We start from the raw sequence: 19,574 nt of genomic DNA, 5'->3' as shown, positions 1-19,574 counted from the left end.
ATTATTGTCAGCATTATTTCAATAGTTTCATATAGTAGTTATCTGTAAATTTTAATTTTCTGCAGTTCAGATACGCTCTCACGTTCACTGCATTGCTCTTCTCGAAATGATAATGTGCTTACATGATGAGAATAAATGTAAAAACACTTTAAACTTGCATATATTCAGCTCTGACATTGGTTTGATACAGTAATCGTGGCATGACGTGGCATTTAAATTACAGGAATTTGATTCCTAATAAATGAATGTGTACCTTAAATGCACTGTGAGTTACTTTGAATAAAATCAACTGCCGAATGCATTAACAGAATAATTTTCTCACAAAAATGTTTGTAATAAATTTATCATTAAGGTGTTTTTAACTTTTAGCCACAAAGGCTCTGGCCTGGCAAGCCATCCCCGGTGTTTCGAGTTGGGTTATAAACACAATAAAGCGTGGCTACACATTCCAGTATGCTCGTAGAACCCAAAATTTCAGGCGGTTCTCGAGACTTCGGTGAGAAGCAGTGTGTGTCAAGTGCTTCGCTCCGAACTACTAAATCTTTTAGCTAAAGGGGCAATAGAATTGGTTCTCCCCGCAACAAAACACTCAGGGTTTTACAGCCGTTATTTTCTAGTACCAAAGAAAGACGGTGGGAATGCCTGGGGCTCAATATCAATCTATCCTAGAGCAAACTAACCCCCAGCCAGAATGTGATCTTTCTGGCCACAGTTATTGACTCTACAACTATGCAACAGCTAACAGCCTCCTTCAAAGCAGGCGTGCGCACACCCCTCAGAGAGTTTCAGAAACTTCTCGGTCTCTTGGCAGCCGCATCGCCAGTACTCAATATGGGATTACTGCATATGCGCTCGCTTCAACACTGGCTCAAACGCTGAGTGCCAGCCCGCGCATGGTGGTCGGGGAGCATTCGGATTACGGTGAATCACGGTTGTTTACAGACCCTGATTCCCTTGCGGGCTTAGGACTGGTACCACGAGGGCGTGGCCATAGGGGTGGCCTCCAGAAGGAAAGTGGTTTTCACAGACGCTACCAACCTAGGTTGGGGAGCGCTGCACAAGGGCAAGCCTGTCTCCGGCCTCTGGTCAAGCTCGGAGCAGAGCTTACATATCAACTGTCTGGAAATGAAAGCAGTTTGTTTGGCCCTGAAAGCATGTCTGTCGAATGTCGGTGGTGGCATATATCAATCGCCAAGGCGGTCTCAGGTCGGGCAGCCTGTACTCCATGGCGAGAGTACCTACTTCTTTGGGTGCAAGCCAACTTGAGCTCTCTGAGAGCAGCGCATATCCCAGGCATTCAGAATCTGGGTGCAGATATGCTTTCTCAAGACAACCCTCCCCGACGCGAGTGGTCTCTAAACCCTCAGACGTCTGATATGGAGTGTTTTTGGCGAGGCCGAGGTCGACCTCTTTGCCTCGAGAGACAACACTCACTGCGCAGTGTTCTTTTCGAAGAACAGGGACGCGCTGGGCCATCCCTGGCCCATCCCTGGCCCAGTCGTCCCTTGTATGCGTTTCCCCCCGTTTCCATGATCCCCCAGGTCATCAAACGGGTCAGGGAACTGGGATGCCAAATCCTCCTAGTGCATCCCCTCTTGAAGTCCAGACCATGGTTTCCAGAGCTCGTTTAGATGGTAGACAATGTCCCATGGCCTGTCCCACTGAGGAGAGATCTCCTCACACAGGCGAAAGGGCCGATCTGGCACCCTCGTCCTGACTTATCTGCCAGCGCTCTCTGTAAGCCTCTCATGTTAAGAGTTTGGAATAGGTGACTCCAAAGTTACTCTCAAACCCAGACATCGCTATGTCCCTAAGGTGCTCTCAACACCGTTTAGAGCACAGGTTATTACACTATTAGCTCTTCCCCCTGCCGGTGAGGATGGGGAGGCTAATCTACTTTGCCCTGTTAGAGCTTTAAAAGTCTATTTGGATCCCTCTGCATCGACCAGTGGTTCTCAAAGTGTGGGGCGCACAAGGATACTGTAGGGGGGGCGCGGTAGATCAGCATAATTTTTTTTTTTTTAAACAGCCGTTGCAACGACTTTCAAGTGCGTGAATAGCGGTCAGTGCTCTGCCTTAATAAAGCGCAATCGAACTGTAATTACACTCAATCGTTCTTCTTCAACGAATGGACTAACGCTGGAACAAGCCCAACACAGACTGAAACTCAAGCTACTTTTGTGAACTCGCCACTCCGCTGCTATGCGTGTTCTGGTGAAGAGACGAACAAGAAGCTGAGCTTCTGAAGTGAGGCGCTGTCAAAAGCAGTCATTTATTTGCACTTTTATATATTGCTCATCCAAAGCATCACTGAAATATTATTATATTATTGTAACACTGTATTATTATTCTCTCTTACTGTTATATGAAATAATGACATTACAAAGTGCAGGTGTTTTTTTTTAAAGGTTTAAGGGGTGCCCAACGAAAAATGTTTGAGAACCACTGCTATAGACAGTCGGAACAGCTCTTTGTCTGCTTCGGTGGCCTATCCAAAGGATCTCCAGTCACGAAGCAGAGGCTGTCCAGATGGATAGTGGATGCATCTCTTTGGCATACGCCTCGATGGGTCAGGCTTGCCCTATAGACACTAGAGCCCATTCAACTATAAGGCCTCGTCATGGGCGTGGTCTTCTGGGTTTCCTATTCAGGACATTTGTGCGGCGGCCGGTTGGTCCTCGCCCTCCACATTTGTGAGGTTCTATAATATGGAGGTCCCTTCCCTGCAGGCGAAGGTCTTTTCTGTATGATTAGACTCGACGAGGTCCGGTCTCATCTATGTGTCAGGTCACTGTTCATGAGCACACTATCCCTTGCTCTAAGCCAGCTTTGGCTGTTTTTTGTCCATATATATAATCAGACCTGAGGGTATTCGGTCTATTAGTATATTATTTTGGGGTATGAGCTTAGTGACATCACTATATATATGATTTAGACCCGACACTGTTTGGTCTTATCAGTATATATATATATATAATATGAATTCTAGCTTGTTTCTGTGAGCCCAGGGTCCTGGGATTCAGTTGCAGCCAGTTACTTATGGTGCGGCATTTTACATTGCGTCCCCAGTGCGTAGCTACGCAATACGAAGTGACAGAGAACGAGAACGTACTCTGTTACTATCGTAACCTCGGTTCCCTGAGAGTAGGGAACGAATACTGCGTAGCCTGTTGCACTGTAGTAACATGGCAAGTTGTCGCTTCAGTCGATTTAAACCTGCTATAATAGCGAATTCGGGTTCCCTTTATAAGCGCTCTTAGAGGCGCCTTCGCCATTGGATTTGCTGTTGCTGCAGCACAGCCAGTGATTGAGCCGTCACTCACTGTGCTCGCTGTGCAGCTGCAATGCGTTTTACATAAAAGCTTCAATAATCTGAGGAAAAGAGTTTCCCCACTGCGTATAGCTGCACAATAGCCTACTCGTTCCCTACTCTCCGGGAACCGAGGTTACGATAGTAACCGAGTACGATTTCTCCACCACTGACCTGCAATCCTGTGAAACTCCTCTTTGATGGATCTCACGGGTTTGTGTCAAGGAAACAACACTGTATCTTCCCGCTCTGATACAGTGGCCTTACTAATGTACTCTGCATCTCCGATGTTATATAGAAAAATGTGCAATGAATGAATGTACTGCATTGCAAAAAAATGCTTTCTAACTTAGCCTTTTTATCTTGTTGTTTCCAGTCAAAATATCAAAATATTCTTGAATCAAGATGCATTTACTAGGCTAACTAAGAAAAACTCTGAGTTTACCGAAGAAAACCTGCTCCCGACCAGGTTAGGTTCATGGTAACTGACTCTAAGTATAAGTTACCTCTCTTTCAGAAACGGGCTTGACTTACTCTGCTTTCTCTGGTCCGACATACCTCCCATTCTGAAACAGAAAACCCAGAGTTTCCCTCATTTCAAGGTTAACATACTCAGAGTTTTCACTTAACCTCCTTTGTGAAACAGGCCCCTGTTTTGCATTAACTCAGTAAACACTCAGGCTGTTTTTTTTATACTGTATAACTAAAATGAATCGATTAGTCAAGTCAATTAGATGTAGATTTCCCATAATAAAAACGAATCTCACAGTCTGAAACAGCAGATTTACAGCAGAATCAACGGCTGTTGTACTTGTATCTTCCCGCGCTCATTTTTTTAAAAAAAATTTCAAATTCAAAATTAGGACATACATCAGGAAATCTACTGTACATCAATAAAGTCTATGGACAAATCACAAATAAGCCAGGGAGGTCAAGGGGTTATCAAAAACAAAGTATAATGTAAACAAAGACTAAAGAAGAAAAAATAAATAATTTAAAATAAATATCTTGTAACGCTTACAGAGGTCATATGATTTAACAGCTTTTTTGTTTGTACACTCAGATATTGAGATAACATAGTGCTTAAACTTAGCAGCAAGCTCCAAAAAGCTAAATATGGACAACAATAAATTGAGACACTTTGCTTTCTTGGTATGTGGGCAAGACCAAAATACATGCACCAGTGTTTCGTTTAGCTCTTCACAGAAAGTAGCCTACAGCTGATATCCATGTCTTTTTTCGGTTTTTGCAGGTAGTAGTTCGTGGGGTAAAACCTGTGAAGCATTTTGAATGAGATCTCTTTGACTTTGTTGGTTAAGAAAAACTTGTGTGGCAAAAGCCAAACTTTTCCCCAACAAAATCTCTCGATCCCGCGCTCACTTCTCTTTCGCCTGGTAGACTGGGATCTACGTCAGTGATCACATTGCACGAGCGCCCTCTACTGGCGGAAACAATCCCTTTCTATCTAAACTTCACAATCAATTTAAATGTATGCAGGTCAGTCACGCTAGTCAGATTATTCAATAAGATTATTAAAACTCGTTCCTAAAAAGATATAAAGATGACCTTTCTGAATCCTGTACATTTTGTAAAAAGGATAGCCTACTGAAACTGTCTTACATCTTTTCTTTGAATGTATGTATGTGAAGTTTTTCTGGATTGATGTGGAATAATTATTTAATATGTTGAGTGGAATTAAGATTAGTAGCCTATAGAGAAAAGGGATGATTTTTTTATGATGAAAGAAAAGATCTAGACAAGAGTCACGATAATATGTTAAATTTGATCTTATTACTTGGTAAGTTTTACATACATAAATGTAAATGGTCTGAAAGGATACCTAACATCTACCATTTTAAAGCTGACTTGAAGATTTATTTTCAAATAAATAATAATTATACATGTAGGCTATACTACCCCCTTTCTATTATGTTGTTTTTTCTTTCTTTTCCTTTTCTCTAATGTGTGATTCGAATGTTCTTTAATTTCATTGATATGAATGTTATCTTTAATAGGCAGGGCTTGGCAATCGATCGGGTACATTAGAAGCAGTTCAATTTAACAAAATAGTCAAGCATAAATATTACAATTAATTAAATCTAATAAAATAAACATGTACAGTAAACTTGCTTGCCTTGTTCCACACCCATTTAATTAGAGGCGAATGTCACATTTCAGGAGGAATGGCAAACCTCTCAAAGGTCTGTCAGTTTTTCTACAAAGCTAATATCTCTGCCAGTTTGCTCAAGCTTCACCAAACATGACTGAGAAGGGTGTCTATGGCCACACTTTGATATTGTTAGATTCAAGTGCTTTATTAAATATCTATTTTGTCTGCCATTAAAAACTTCTGTCAGCTTAAAAGTCAGAGGCAGGCGAAAAGCAAGAAACAAAGTGAGGTCAAAACGAGTTTTAATTTAAAAAAAAAAGTCTTTATCACTTTATTAAAATTAAGCAAAAGAGACCAACAAATGTTTACTTTCTCGATCTGTCACGTATTTCTTTTTTCTTTTTCTTTTTTATTCCCAAAATTATATGACATAAAACAGTAGATACAAATGTTTCACATATACTGTTGTAAATGATTACAAATCATCATAAGATATGAAGAGCATTAGCATACACAAAACAAGCACTATAAGATAAATCATATTTGACAGAAACTTCATATTAATGCTATTAAATTATTTGTAGAATTTATTTAATAGATTATGCTTCCTGGAAAACATTTGCTGTTGGTTTGTAAAAGATGTCATGATTCATTATATAGGCTACATGTTTGAGATGAGTTTTCGTTGCATTTACACCATTTCGAGCTGCAGGTGCCGCTAAACTGGTGTTTTTAGCGCTTCGAGTGAATCGTTGGTTCAATTGATTCAACAGTGTTTTTAAAAAGCTTTGTTTCTCCTATCACTCAAGTTTAGCACCATTAATAATACCTTACTGCATTTACTGTGTATGTATCACATCAGTGCCGTTATTTCAAGTGTTTGGTAACTTTGGACAGAGATTTGTTGCTCTCTTGAACGACATTTCCGGTCTAACCCGGAAACACTCCAAACTCCACAGAAGCCTCCAGTTAGCTTAGCCTCGTTGCTTCTTTTTTGATTATCAAATAGAAGAGTAACATATTGCGTAATATTTTAATTATATTATATTACATTATATTATTCAGAGTCAGCGCGCAGTGATACTCATTATAAAGGTGAAACATACATCGCCCGCATTCTCGATTTTTAATGTCTAAATGTCTTGTTTTGGTGTCATGGTTGATACAACAATTGTCGCTGTTAGAGCTTACAAAGCAATTAAATTATATAATACACATCTATTATGTGAATAAGCGATGTATTATAGTGTCTTTCTAATGATGCACTTGTATTAATAGTGTGTGTTGTGTTGGCCGGTGTTCACACTCTTCTCTGTCTCTTTTCAGTATTCATGATTCTTTAGGTTTCTGAGTGTTAATCAGCTGATCATGGAGAAAGGTAAGACAACATGATATTAACAGAAGAATAACATTACTATGTTATAAGACTGAGCTTAAATTTCGTTTGCTAGATCAATAATAGATACAGTTTGGCAGACAACGCTACTGATTACTATAGTACAGTAATTCTGCTGTAGTACAGGACACCTTTTTTGTTAGCAATTTCATATAATCAGATATTTTCTGTGATCTATGTCAGGGGTTTTTAAACTGGGCTCTGGGGAGTGACAGAAGGTCTGTGGAAAAGTCTAGAAAACTAATGTAAATTGGATTATTAAAACATGTCTGGGGGGTCAATGGCATTTAAAATATTGAAAAGCTGACCGGATGTGTAGAATAATTACTATAATCACTCTCTATTTTCGCTCCCAGCGTGTTTATGCGTTCTGTTTGATAATGTGATGTGTTGTAGACGTGAAGGCGGGCATCCCGTCTGCTGTGGCTGCAGGGGCGTCAGTCGGGCCGATGGTTTCACAGAGCAGGTCTGAGGACGAGGAGGCCAGTGGTGTGAAGAGAACCGCCGCTCAGGCCTTCAGTGGAGCGGGAATGATTCCCAAACGCAGGAGCTCCTCCAGGTCAAGAGTGCTCATCTGCTACCGTCCGCTTCACTTCTGCTACTGTACATATCAGTCTAAATCAAAGGTGTCTTGTCATTATTTTGTAGATCGATAAAGAGAAAGAAGTTTGATGATGAACTGGTTGAGAGTAGCCTCGCAAAATCTACCAGTCGGGTCAAAGGTCAGCCAGTCATTGAGCCAATCAGATGCCCTGGGAGTGACCTCACATCCAGCGACAAGAAGAAGGTAATGAAGGTTACTGTATATCATTATACAACTCTGCGGAATATTTGATTGTAGTTAATCGTATAATTTTCTGGTCAAGCATCACTAAACTGTATAATTGACCACTGAAAATGGGAGTGAGAGAGAGAGAGGGGTAAAAACCGTGAGTTAATCACTACCAGTCAAATGTTTGTAATAATTATAGTTTTATAATGTGTTTGAAAGAAGTCTCTTCTGCTCACCAAAGGCTGCATTTATTTGATCAAAATTATCAATATTGTAAAATATATATTTTAAAATGTAATTTATCCTTGTGAATGTTCAACATCATTGCTCCAGTCTTCAGTTTCACATGACCCTACAGAAGTTATTCTGATATTATGATTGGCTGCTGAACAAGCATGTCTGATTATGTTTGTTGAAAACAGTTGTTCCGTTTCTTAATTTTCCCGAAACCATTTAAAAGTTTGGGGTAAGATTTAAAATATATTATTCTGGAAGGACGCATTAAAATGTTCATAAGTGATAAAGACAATTATAATGTTACAAAAAATCTATTTTAAATAAATGCTGTTCTTTCTATACATTAAATAATCCTGTAAAAAGTATCTTTGTTTCCACAAAAAATATTAATCAGCAAAAACTATTCAGCAATGACAGTAATAAGAACCATTATTAATAACTGAGCAGCAACAATAAATGATAAGAATTGAGCATCAAATCATCATATTAGAATTATTTCTGAAGGATCATGTGACACTGAAGACTGGAGTAATGATGCAGAAAATTCAGTTCTGCATCACAGGAATATATTACATTTTAAAATATATTCACATTGAAAACAGTTCCTTTAAATTGCCGTCGGCAACATTTTTTTGATCATATTCAGTGAAATCGAAACTATAATCCGACAGAACAACATAAAAAAAGTTGTTTTAGAAAAAATCCCGAGCTTCTAACTCCACCTGGAGCGTGTTATTTGTTTTGCAAAAATCCACCGCTCCCGGATCATCGGGTCCAATCAGTGCAGGGGGGTGTGAGATCTGACTGTCAATCACAGGTCGTGCACACGCCACCCTCGCGCACGTTACAATCACATGCACACGCCTGAGGTTCGCGCAGTAAGGAAAAGTGATGGCGGAAAAGATTCCAATTCCTCGGTTAACCTCAAGAGCTAGGAGGTCAAAAACAACACAGGAAAAGAGAAAACCTGCAGAAAATAAAGAAGTAAAGAAAGAAAGCGATCGTGGCCGTAAATAAACCAGGATCTACATCGGATCGGCATTTGAAAGATGGAGAGATTGTACACGTGATTTAATTGGGTTCAAACTGGATGCAGAGCTTGCAACATTTCTTCTCGACAGGTAATCGTGCTTTATCAACCAGTTACTTTATTTCTTAGTGTTATGTTAGTAATCTAAGTATGTTTGCCCAAATGTGTTTGTATGGATAGCTAACGTTAGCACTTGTTGGGCAGGTTCGTTAACTTTGTTTGCACCGAAATCCATGTGAACGTAACGTTAGGTGGATAATCATGTTCAGATGAAGGGATAAAGTTCGGCTTTTTGGAAGAATCAATGCTACTCTATCTTTCTCACGAGAGTAAGAGCATCAGTAAAGCTACTGTTATTGTATGTGCTATCTGACTAGCTCCAAATACTCCATGGTGTTGATGGATGCTGATGAGACGGGTGCGTTCACAGATAATCTGTTGCACACGCACTGACGAGCACGAACTCGGTGGGAGGGTATTAGTTGATAGTGGGGGAGGGACATGAGAGATGTAAACATTCAAAATTTTGCCTAAGTCCACTCAATCTGCCAGACTTGCCGACTGCAGCTTTAATATTTCACAATAGTACTGTTAATACAGTATGTCTGATTAAATAAACGCAGCCTTGGTAAACATAAGACACTTCTATTTAAAAACATTACAAATGTTCTTAAACTTTTGAGCAGTAGTGGAAGTGTGTGAGAGTAAATGTGAACATTCAAGGCATGTTTTGTGTGTTGTGCGCGTATACGATCACTTCATGTGAACGTGAGAAAGTTTTATGTATATGTAAATGGTAACATTTCAATTACGGCCTAAACTGCACCTGATAATAATTGTCCCAGGCAACAAATATCCAACATGGCTTGTGTTACTTTGTGATTTTTGTATTTTATATAATTTAATCATTTTTATAATAAGATGTATGTCATTCTCTTTCATTTATACAGTCAATACAGGTTTATATTCAGTGACGGTGTTTTTCTCAATTCTTACGGAATTGTTTAGTGTTTGTGATGATAAACTCATTTTCTTTGAACGTGCTTTGATTTGTTGTTTTTGTTCTTCTGAATCGTAGGGTTTAAAGTCCGGAAGCTCTCTGACGCCTCCTCTTACCATGGTGATCACTCCTTCATCAATGTCCAAACGAATGAAGAAAAACAAGCAGCCGTTACAGATAACCAAAGACCTGGGCCGCTGGAAACCCACGGATGACCTGCTGCTCATCAATGCTGTCCTACAGGTCAGCTGTCAGATCTGAGTGCGTTTAGAAGCTGACTAGTTCAGAGATGAACTGAAGTGCATGTACTTTATGTTCAGACTACAGATCTCACGTCAGTTCATCTGGGGGTGAAGTTCAGCTGTCGCTTCACACTGCGGGAGATCCAGGAGCGCTGGTACGCTCTGCTGTATGACCCTGTCATATCAAAGTGAGTGTTGACCCAAGCATCATTCTTATATAGCTATAGGCCCTGTTTCAAACATTAAAGGAAGAGTTCATAAAAAAAAAACTGTCATCAACGTCATGTTGTTCTGAAACCCTAATTGCTTCCACAAAAGGACGTAATTTCAAGAATGTTTTCCACGTTAATTTCATAATAATATCAGAAAAGATATACCTATTGTCCAATAGCTCTTTGAAGCTATCCGATGTCCGATTTGTTTTCAAATATAGCTAACTTACTTTGTTTCCACACTTTAAATTAGAAATAACTATATTTCCGTTTATATTTTAGACATCAATTTTAATGGGACTATTAAGCAGAGCCACTAATGAAGTCTTATTAAAAGAAGCTTCCTCAATTGCTAACTATTCTGGCTTGTCACCTAACTCCACTAACTATACTTTCGGTTTTAAAATAGATTATTTTTTAAAATTAATTATTTTAATAAATGTTTTGTATAATAAATACCGCTCAAATGTGTATATATATATATATATATATATATATATATATATATATATATATATATATATACATACAAACATATAAAGTTGGTGGCAGATGTAAAAAATTTTCATAACATTGGTGCAATGAATTCTATTCCCTCCAGTGAGTCTTTACCGCTTTGCATGTCAAACAGTCCTCAGGTTTTGTTGTCTGGAAGGGTTTGGAATGATACGAGGGTTAGTAAATAATGAAAGAGTTATTCTTTATCTTAGAATGTCTATTTTGTACGGGTTTTTGTCTGTTCCTCAGGTTGGCGTGGCAGGCCATGAGACAGCTTCACCCAGAGGCCATCGCTGCGATTCAGAGTAAAGCTCTCTTCAGCCAGACAGAGGAAGCCCTGCTTGCCAAGATCATCTCTGTGAGCAAATGACATCTGCATTTTAATCCCATGCAATTGATGATATGTAGCAATGAATGCTTTCTAGATTTTATAATTCTTTTAAATGAATCTGTTCTGTTTACTTCAAGAGTAATTGATCCTTGCCTCATGTTTGTGAGCAGAGCAGTCAGCCTAAGCTGGAGGTGTTTCAGGATTTGCTGAACAAGCACCCAAATGTGTTTTACCCATCACGCACTGCTAAGAATCTGCTGGTGCACTGGCAGCTGCTGAAGCAGTATTATCTACTGGAGGATCAGAGCGGTGAGATGCTGTTAAATGTCACTCGGTCTGATGATCCTGCTTGTGCTGATCGCTGTCATTTAATTTCATCTGATTTGTTTCTAGTTCAACCTCTGCCTAAAGGAGAGCAAGTGCTGAACTTCTCTGATGCCGAGCAGGTGGTTGATGATGCCAAACTCAAGTAAGTCAACCATTTTTTCAACTCCCCTAACAATACACCATCATGTGTTTTGGGTTTAATGACAAATAATACTTCACAGTAACTAGGGATGGCGAAAACTAAAAATGTTCTTGACCGACCACCGAGCCTCATTAGCCGGTTGAAACCGGTTAACCGATTAGTTTAAAATATGCCACGTATTTTGAAATAACAGCCATTTAGAGCCGCGCCTGCAATTTCGCCACTCTGTCGCATCTCTCTCTGCCTCCCGCTCACACACACACACACACACACACACACACACACACACACACACACACACACACACACACACACACACACACACACACACACACTGCCCCGGCGCCCCTTTTTTAAAATCCCCTACAGCGCGAAACATGAGTCCCACAAACGCGGCGCCGAGGAGCTTTTATGTAATCGGAGGACAAATGGCTCCTTAGTTTTGAAATGGTTTGGGTACAAGGTGATCGCGTTGAAAATAAAGGAGTTAGTCTAGCGTTAGAAGCTCATTTGAAACATTGCAGCGGCTCATTTAAAGGAGCTGTATGTAAGAAATTTATTTAAATTAATCATAAAATGGCCCTGATATGTCACTAGACATTTAGAAATCATGTTCATTTCAAATACTTATATCACTGACAACAGTAGTCCGGCCAGGATGTTGTCATTTAAAAAGTGAAGTTGCAGCCCTCAACTGATGTTGATGTTGTCATGTTGTGTTTTGGTCTGATGCGTCACCCTCCACCTATCTACCAATCACGAAGTCAGTAGTGTTGCGGCATCCTGGTTGCCAGCACTGCTAGTTACCACAGCTGCAGCTACAAACGTGTCGGAATCGGATAAAAAAAAAAGTCTAACGTTGCGAATCAGATAAACTGATAAACCCGTTATGAATCCGAAATACTTCGTTACGAAGTCCGAAATAAAACAAGGATCTGTATAGGAGATGCCTTTGAAAGATGGAGACGGCTGAAAACCGAGAAGAATTTCTGGACAGGTAAGATTCATCTATGTTTGGCTAACTTGTACTTGATGTAAATGGACATTTCAAATATTCATGACAGTCGAACAAAGTTATGCATGTTCGTGCAAAGTAACGTTACGTTAGCTCGTATGGAGGAGGTGGGTCATCGAATTGGAAGCACTATAGGCGCAATTCCACGGTAAAATAACTTTTTCTAACGTCCATAACACCAATGAAAAGCACATTGTAGCCTATGATGTGAATAATGTGTCCCACTTGGAACGTTTTGTAGCCTACTTGTTTATCATGCAAGTTCTACAGCCAAAAATAATAGAATGACACGTAATCTTTCACATCACATATTTTAGCGTTATGGACGTGTACTGCAGAGTAAGTTAAAAAATACAGCTGGTCGCTTTCACTTATAGCGTCAGCTAAATGAATAGCTGTATCTTTGATATCGGTTACACACAGTGACCGAGGCTTGTGCTTTTACTTACGTTAATGACAGATACCTACCGTTAGTATACTAACAGCTACTGTTCTAACAATGTACGGTCACATACGAGCGTACATCTTTACTATTGTATTTGGCTAATCGCCATTAGTAAATTTTTGCGATATATAATTACTTTGCAAAACATCTCTCATTTGAAGCATAAACATAATTAACAGAAAAAAAAATTAGCCTACTGTGTAGGACTCGTCACTTGCCATTGGAAGGTTCTGTAGCAGCCTACGTTCCTGCTGTATCCTGCAGCCTATCTGGCAACCTCGAGTCAGGGAGGAGGGGAAGGGGATACACCGCTCTACGGTCATTTGAAGGTGATTGCAGTACCAGTTTTGGCCACAATCCTACATACTGCTCCTTTAAGAAAATGACAGCTCCGAAGAGACTCCGCTTTAGTTTGAGGTAACGTTAGTGCTAACAATAATAAAGAAAGATGATGATCAACATCACCTTATCTGTTACCACTGAAATGTAGATGTAATGTATTACTACTGTATCTAAGCACTGTATCACACAAGTTGCAACTTACTGTGTGATTTTTTTTGGGTGAAATGGTCCCACACACTACGTTTCTTTGCACGCTTCATCCTGTCGTCTGCCCTGGCTCTAACCTCCAGTGTTTTAGCCTGTAGCCTTTACTTTTCGCAAACCTTGTGAGCGCGCGAACCCAAACGCTGTGACCTCGCGCCAAATGTTATTTATTGGTTAGTACAAACAGGCGAGTTATGAAAAATTGAGTGTGAGGGATTTGTTCACTTCACACAAAAATATCTTGGAATGAGATGGCTAACTGTAGTAGTGTTTAATCCACTGTGTATAATAGCCTAATTTAGAGATCACTTTTTTTTTTACCGACAACTTTGATCGGTTAACGTTGATACGGTCAACCATCGGTCAAACGGTCATCGGTTAGCATCCCTAACAGTAAGTAACACTTATTCCTCCAGTGTGCAAATTAAAGCCACCAGAAAGCTGTGTTTAAGTACAAAGTATACTCCCTTTTTTACTTGCATGCTAGCATACATGCACAGTTGTACAGTTAGCCTTTTTAAGTATTATCCATTAGATGTGCACACGGCCGTTTGTGTCTACACAATGTTTTGTCACAAATTATAACCCATATGCACAGCTTTATCGTCTTTTGGGCTAGAGTTGTACAAATACGGCTACTCTCTAACCTCTTTGCACAATCTCTCATCCACGTTTACGGTATGTGTGTACTGTACTGATGACGAGATTTTGCGTAACGCACATTGTACGCGGACCCTAGCATACGCCTAAAAAGAGAAGTATTCTTTGGGTTTTAGCATATTCCGCTTTGCACATTTAAGTATTTTACAGCTTGTGCTTTTCAAAAGTTTACATAACATTAGTTCTTAATAGAGCGGTGCAGTGATGATGTATTTTTTTAGGCCAACCCATAAGTTTGCATCACCCTGGTTTATCTTGACAAAACCCAATAGGATTTTTCCTATTAGCTTTTGTATCATTGCAGGAATAAGCTCTGTGACTAACGAAAGTTTATGATTCTTACACATTTTTCTCATGATGATAATCTTCTTCTCAAATGAACACAACTTTAATTTGGAAACCTAAATACAATCGGCAGAAGTAAAAAGCTGAATGTAGGCTATAAACGAACTACAATACGGTCGCTTGACTTCAACGACACCATCACTAAGCTTTTGACAACTGTTTATTTAAACATATTTTCCTTGAAAGTTTGAGTTTTAATAGTTGGTTAGAGTGCGATTATAAACACACAGAGGATGTAAAAGTGGACTAGTGTGTAAGATGAGTTTACCTGTTTGGTTTGATGATGTTTCATGTTTTTTGAAGACAAGTGAAAGCTTTAAAAATAAATCACAAAGAGGGTATTAGAATACAATTTTAATTTATCTCGAGCTTGTGTTCACCACAGACCTTTTTTCAGGCATTTAACCAAAAACCCATTGATTGACTTCAGAATGATGGAACTGGAAGTGCTAAAATGCAAGGTTTTGGCCCTTCTATATTCTGGTTCATAATGCGTTCCTTCATTGACTAGCTTGCAGCCTTTTGTGATAATCATGTGTGACTCTGGTTCTGATCATTTATCATGTTCATCAGGGACAGCAGAGATGAAGTCCTGGAGCATGGTGAGTTATGTCTTACAGCCTCTTGTTGTTTTGAATGTGTTTCATTGTAGTTATGTGAATGCTCTCTCCTGTGGCGGTCTGACATGTTATGTTGCATGTGTTACAGAGCTCATGATTGCAGACAGACATCAGAAGCGTGAGATCAGACAACTGGAGCAGGAACTTCCTCGCTGGCAGGTGTTAGTGGACAGCATCACAGGTCAGATTTGTGACGTTGTTTTCAATGTGGTTATGAGATGAATGGTGAACACTTAAGTAATTCTGTGATGTAATTATTTCAGGCATGAATTCACCAGACTTTGATAATCAGACGCTGGCAGCTTTACGTGGACGAATGGTCAGATATCTGATGAGATCTAGAGAGGTCAGTGAACATTTGCTAAACACAGGAATATTGTGCTTTGACATTAAAAGTGTATACAGGTCCTTCTAAAAAAATTAGCATATTGTGATAAAGTTAATTATTTTCCATAATGTAATGATAAAAATTAAACTTTCAAATAATTTAGATTCATTGCACACCAACTGAAATATTTCAGGTCTTTTATTGTTTTAATACTGATGATTTTTGCATACAGCTCATGAAAACCCAAAATTCCTATCTCAAAAAATTAGCATATCATGTATTGTTCTTCTGTGATCCCTTCGGTATATGTCAAATCAGTGCATTGACATGACTGAACTTTAAAGGAGTTCAACTAAAGACACTTACTACATAATAATAAAGTTATGTAAAGTAACTGCATAAGTTTAGGGTTCTGGTTTAGTATGTAGTGTGATTACTATAGTAAAGAACATCGTATGTAAATTAGTGCTGCACGATTAATCATATCGCAATCGCGATGTCAAGCCTGTGCGATTATATGATGCCAAATATATGAAATAAACAAATTAGGGCTGCAATCAACGCAGCATCTGTTAATTTTTGTCATCATTAGGCAAGTGTTACATGATTCCGCACTTATTCGTGCAAATGCTTTTAAACCATTCATGCGCGAGAAGTCAAAAGAGACCGCGCTGCCTGTGAATGTCCTGACTGTGACACACAGAAACACGTGCGCTAGTATCATTCACAAGCACAGAATACAGTTCTCTTTCGCGCTTTAACGAACAATAACACACACAATTATGCCAAAATGACGTTTTGTCGTAAATCTTCATAACATAAGAGCAGTCTTATGATGAACGTAAAGAGTTGTGAGAGAATGAGGCGTGTGTGAGATCCGAGTCTCTGTCAGCAGCGGCTGCTCTTAAAGGGCCAGCAGCCAATAAAGTTAATCAAAGAACAAAGGGAACAAAGAACATTTTTATCCAGACATCAATGGCTTATTGATCATTATAGGTGTTATCAATCATTTAGTTGTTGTTGCTAGCTTGTGTAGAGAAATACACATTTCAGAATTATCACTAATGTGTGTGTGCGTTTTCCAAACCATTTGTTTATTATATCGCAATCGCAATATTGACCTCAATAATCACAATATGACATTTTCCCCAAATCGTGCAGCCCTAATGTAAATCCAGAACAGGACTGTGAAATAAAGTGCTATAAAATATCTTCTATTCTATCTATTGCTGTACAAGCTTTTCTCAGAACTAACTTGAGCTTCATCTATTGTTTTAAAAACCTATCAAACTTTTTTTTTGTCAAAGGCTTCACTTGAAATGTGTTTTTGTGCTATCTTTTTAAAAGTAACTTGCTTTGATATTTAGTCATCTAATGCAGTGTGAGATGTTTTTAAAGGAACAGTTCACCCACAAACGCCCAGTAACAAACTCTATTGACATGTTCCAGATCACACTGGGTCGTGCTACTAAGGACAAGCAGATAGACGTGGATCTGTCTCTGGAGGGACCGGCATGGAAGATCTCCAGAAAACAGGGTTAGACAATTCAACATCATTATTCATGATTGAAGTCCTGCTCCTGGATGCTAAATATTATGCTAAATTATATAGCTTTGCACCACTAAACTTACACAACTTATTCACTAAACTATTACAGCAACACTTTTGCTACTTTTTTTAAAAGAGAGGGAATTATGTGATTGAGTGACTTAATGACTCCTTTTCAGAACACATTAAACTGCACTTTCTTCAAGCGTCCAAGTGTGTCACATTGCCACTGGCTATCCATTACAGCATCCCGTTTAGGTTTACTGCTGTTATGCCAAATGTTTCTGTTCAGTTATCCTTGTAAAACATCAGCCATGTCTTTTAGGCGTGTGAATCAGTATCATCCATATAGTCATAGTCCATGCTTTCCATAGCTTTTTTCGTGTCAGCTGTGAGTTTACATTGAAGCACATACTCAGCCAGTGTTTAATGTCACAGACGATTCATGTCATTTTAAACATTTTGATGCTTTGAATTAATATCACCAGGACTTTTGTGTGTGGCATTGAGTTATGTGAACATTATAATAAATGAAATGTTTTCTAACACCAGGGATCATTAAACTGAAAAACAATGGAGATTTCTTCATCGCTAATGAAGGGCGGAGACCCATTTACATTGATGGACGACCAGTTTTATCTGGAAACAAGTGGAAACTCAATAACAACTCTGTAATGGAGGTATGGAGGGACACACTTGCATTTGAGTCAAAATTACAGCTGTTAATGTTAAAATTAGTGATTTACCTCATTGATTGCACATTTTGTGCATGGTATATAAATGACTATTGTTTCAGGTGTTTAAATAAACTGAAGTACTATTAATATACACTTGTGTCTTTAGAAACAGCAATAATATTTGAAAAAAAAAAGTTAAACATAAGTTTGACCACTTGTTTTATTCACATCAATCACGCATTGTGTAGATCACTATAAAGTTTACTCTATTCTTCTCCCAGTTGATCGGCCACGCACTGTCATGTGTTTGGGGTGAATGGGGCGAAATTACGTGTTGAGAATCCGACGTTGCATTTACACAAACATGGCGGTGCTCGTTATAAATTACTGGTCAGCTAACATGATTGTTACATTTCAAACACAAAATACATTTACTGAGTCATGTTAAATAATTAGAAAAAAACTGAAATAAAGATTATACATCAGTCATACAGTGCAACGTGACAAGTTTGGATGTGCCCATTGACTGACATCGTTATCCTCATGAAAATAATGCTTTACAACTTTCATTAGATTAGGGATAGTTCAGTTTAGATAATTATAATTTTATTTTTTGTGAGACCTTTTAATTTTTGTAAATAGTTTGTGATGAAATGACGAATAGTGCAGAATCAGGGGGGGAGGGGGGAAGCAATATTTTCTTGATTTTTCTTGAGGGATTCATAGCTCTTTGTCAATAAAAACAGAATGTCATATAGTTTTTGTTGCTGGTTAACAATATGTGTATATTATTGAGGATCTAATGGTTGAAATTACATTAATGAATGAATATGATTGACTCTAAAAATGTTGCCATATAAAAAAAAAAGTATTATCATCTTATCTGATACTGTTATTGCATAATAACCATGCTCAATAAAGCACACCTGTGTTTGTGTGTGTCCAGATTGCAGGTCTTCGCTTTGTGTTCCTGATCAATCAGGAGTTGATCTCTCTCATTAAAGCTGAAGCTGCCAAGATGAGCCAGCCGTGACGCTGAACTCGCCTGTCAAACACATTCAGTCGTACCTTTATCTCTGCGTAGAGTCCTAACAGAAGACCTTCAGCACAAGATCATACGGGCTCTCGTCGCAGCAGCTGAGCCTGGATCTGGACTTCAGATCGGAGGAAAATCATTTGGAGATTTTATATGCCTATTATTCAAGGCACATTTGGACTGAAAGAACCGACTGTTTGAGAACATTGTCCCAGTGTTGTGTGTGTGAGAGAGATAGAATTGCTGTTATTTGTATAAGTGAACCTTTTTCAATTCAGTGTTTTGGCCTGTACATTTTTGTTTGTTTATAATTAAAAACTCAGTAGCCTTGTATTGTCTAATCAAAGACGGTATGCTAATATTCTGCCAAGACAGTAATAGTGTAAATATATTCATGAAGATCAATTAAAACAGAAAAGTGTTTTAATGATGCATCTGTGTAAGTATGGTAATATATTTGTTTGTTATTGACTTTGTGAACTGAGTGGCAAACATTGGACTTTGACTTGAACTGTTGCAAGCCCAGAGTGGACACAAGTAACGTCCAGTACATAAAAGAACATTTAAAATAAAGGTTCAGATCGAATTATAAATGCACAATTGGTAAATACACAACAGGTCAAACATTTGGAATAATGTTCTGTTTTTTAACATGTTTGAAAGAAGTCTCTGAAATGTATACTTGTGATGCAAAGCTGATTTTTCAGCATCTTTACTCTTTACTTTACTCCAGTCTTCAGTGCAAT

At 38.7% G+C, this 19,574-nt stretch overlaps 1 protein-coding gene across 1 annotated transcript; it reads left to right on the top strand.

The window, feature by feature from the left end:
• The first annotated feature begins 6,346 nt into the window (after positions 1–6,346).
• Positions 6,347–19,260, top strand: mcrs1 (microspherule protein 1). Its single transcript, XM_077204400.1, has 15 exons — positions 6,347–6,515; positions 6,747–6,798; positions 7,213–7,375; positions 7,465–7,603; positions 9,934–10,098; positions 10,176–10,285; positions 11,057–11,165; positions 11,309–11,447; positions 11,532–11,607; positions 15,192–15,220; positions 15,327–15,419; positions 15,502–15,584; positions 17,016–17,103; positions 17,668–17,795; positions 18,739–19,260. Exons 2-15 carry the CDS (start codon positions 6,789–6,791, stop codon positions 18,823–18,825), a joined length of 1,419 nt encoding a protein of 472 aa, XP_077060515.1. The 5' UTR covers positions 6,347–6,515; positions 6,747–6,788; the 3' UTR covers positions 18,826–19,260.
• Positions 19,261–19,574: the final 314 nt, after the last annotated feature.

Source organism: Siphateles boraxobius, unplaced genomic scaffold (assembly GCF_051911475.1).
Source record: "Siphateles boraxobius isolate OS27281-9 unplaced genomic scaffold, OSU_SipBor_1 5, whole genome shotgun sequence".
Taxonomy (NCBI): Eukaryota; Metazoa; Chordata; class Actinopteri; order Cypriniformes; family Leuciscidae; genus Siphateles; species Siphateles boraxobius.
This window is presented reverse-complemented; position numbering and strand designations above follow the sequence as displayed.

What these genes read in the sequence shown, in the direction of transcription:
- mcrs1 (XM_077204400.1), top strand. An exon ending in TATGACCCTGTCATATCAAA is followed by an intron (nt 10,286 to 11,056) that starts GTGAGTGTTGAC and finishes TCTGTTCCTCAG; the next exon opens with GTTGGCGTGGCAGGCCATGA. An exon ending in GTTGATGATGCCAAACTCAA is followed by an intron (nt 11,608 to 15,191) that starts GTAAGTCAACCA and finishes CATGTTCATCAG; the next exon opens with GGACAGCAGAGATGAAGTCC.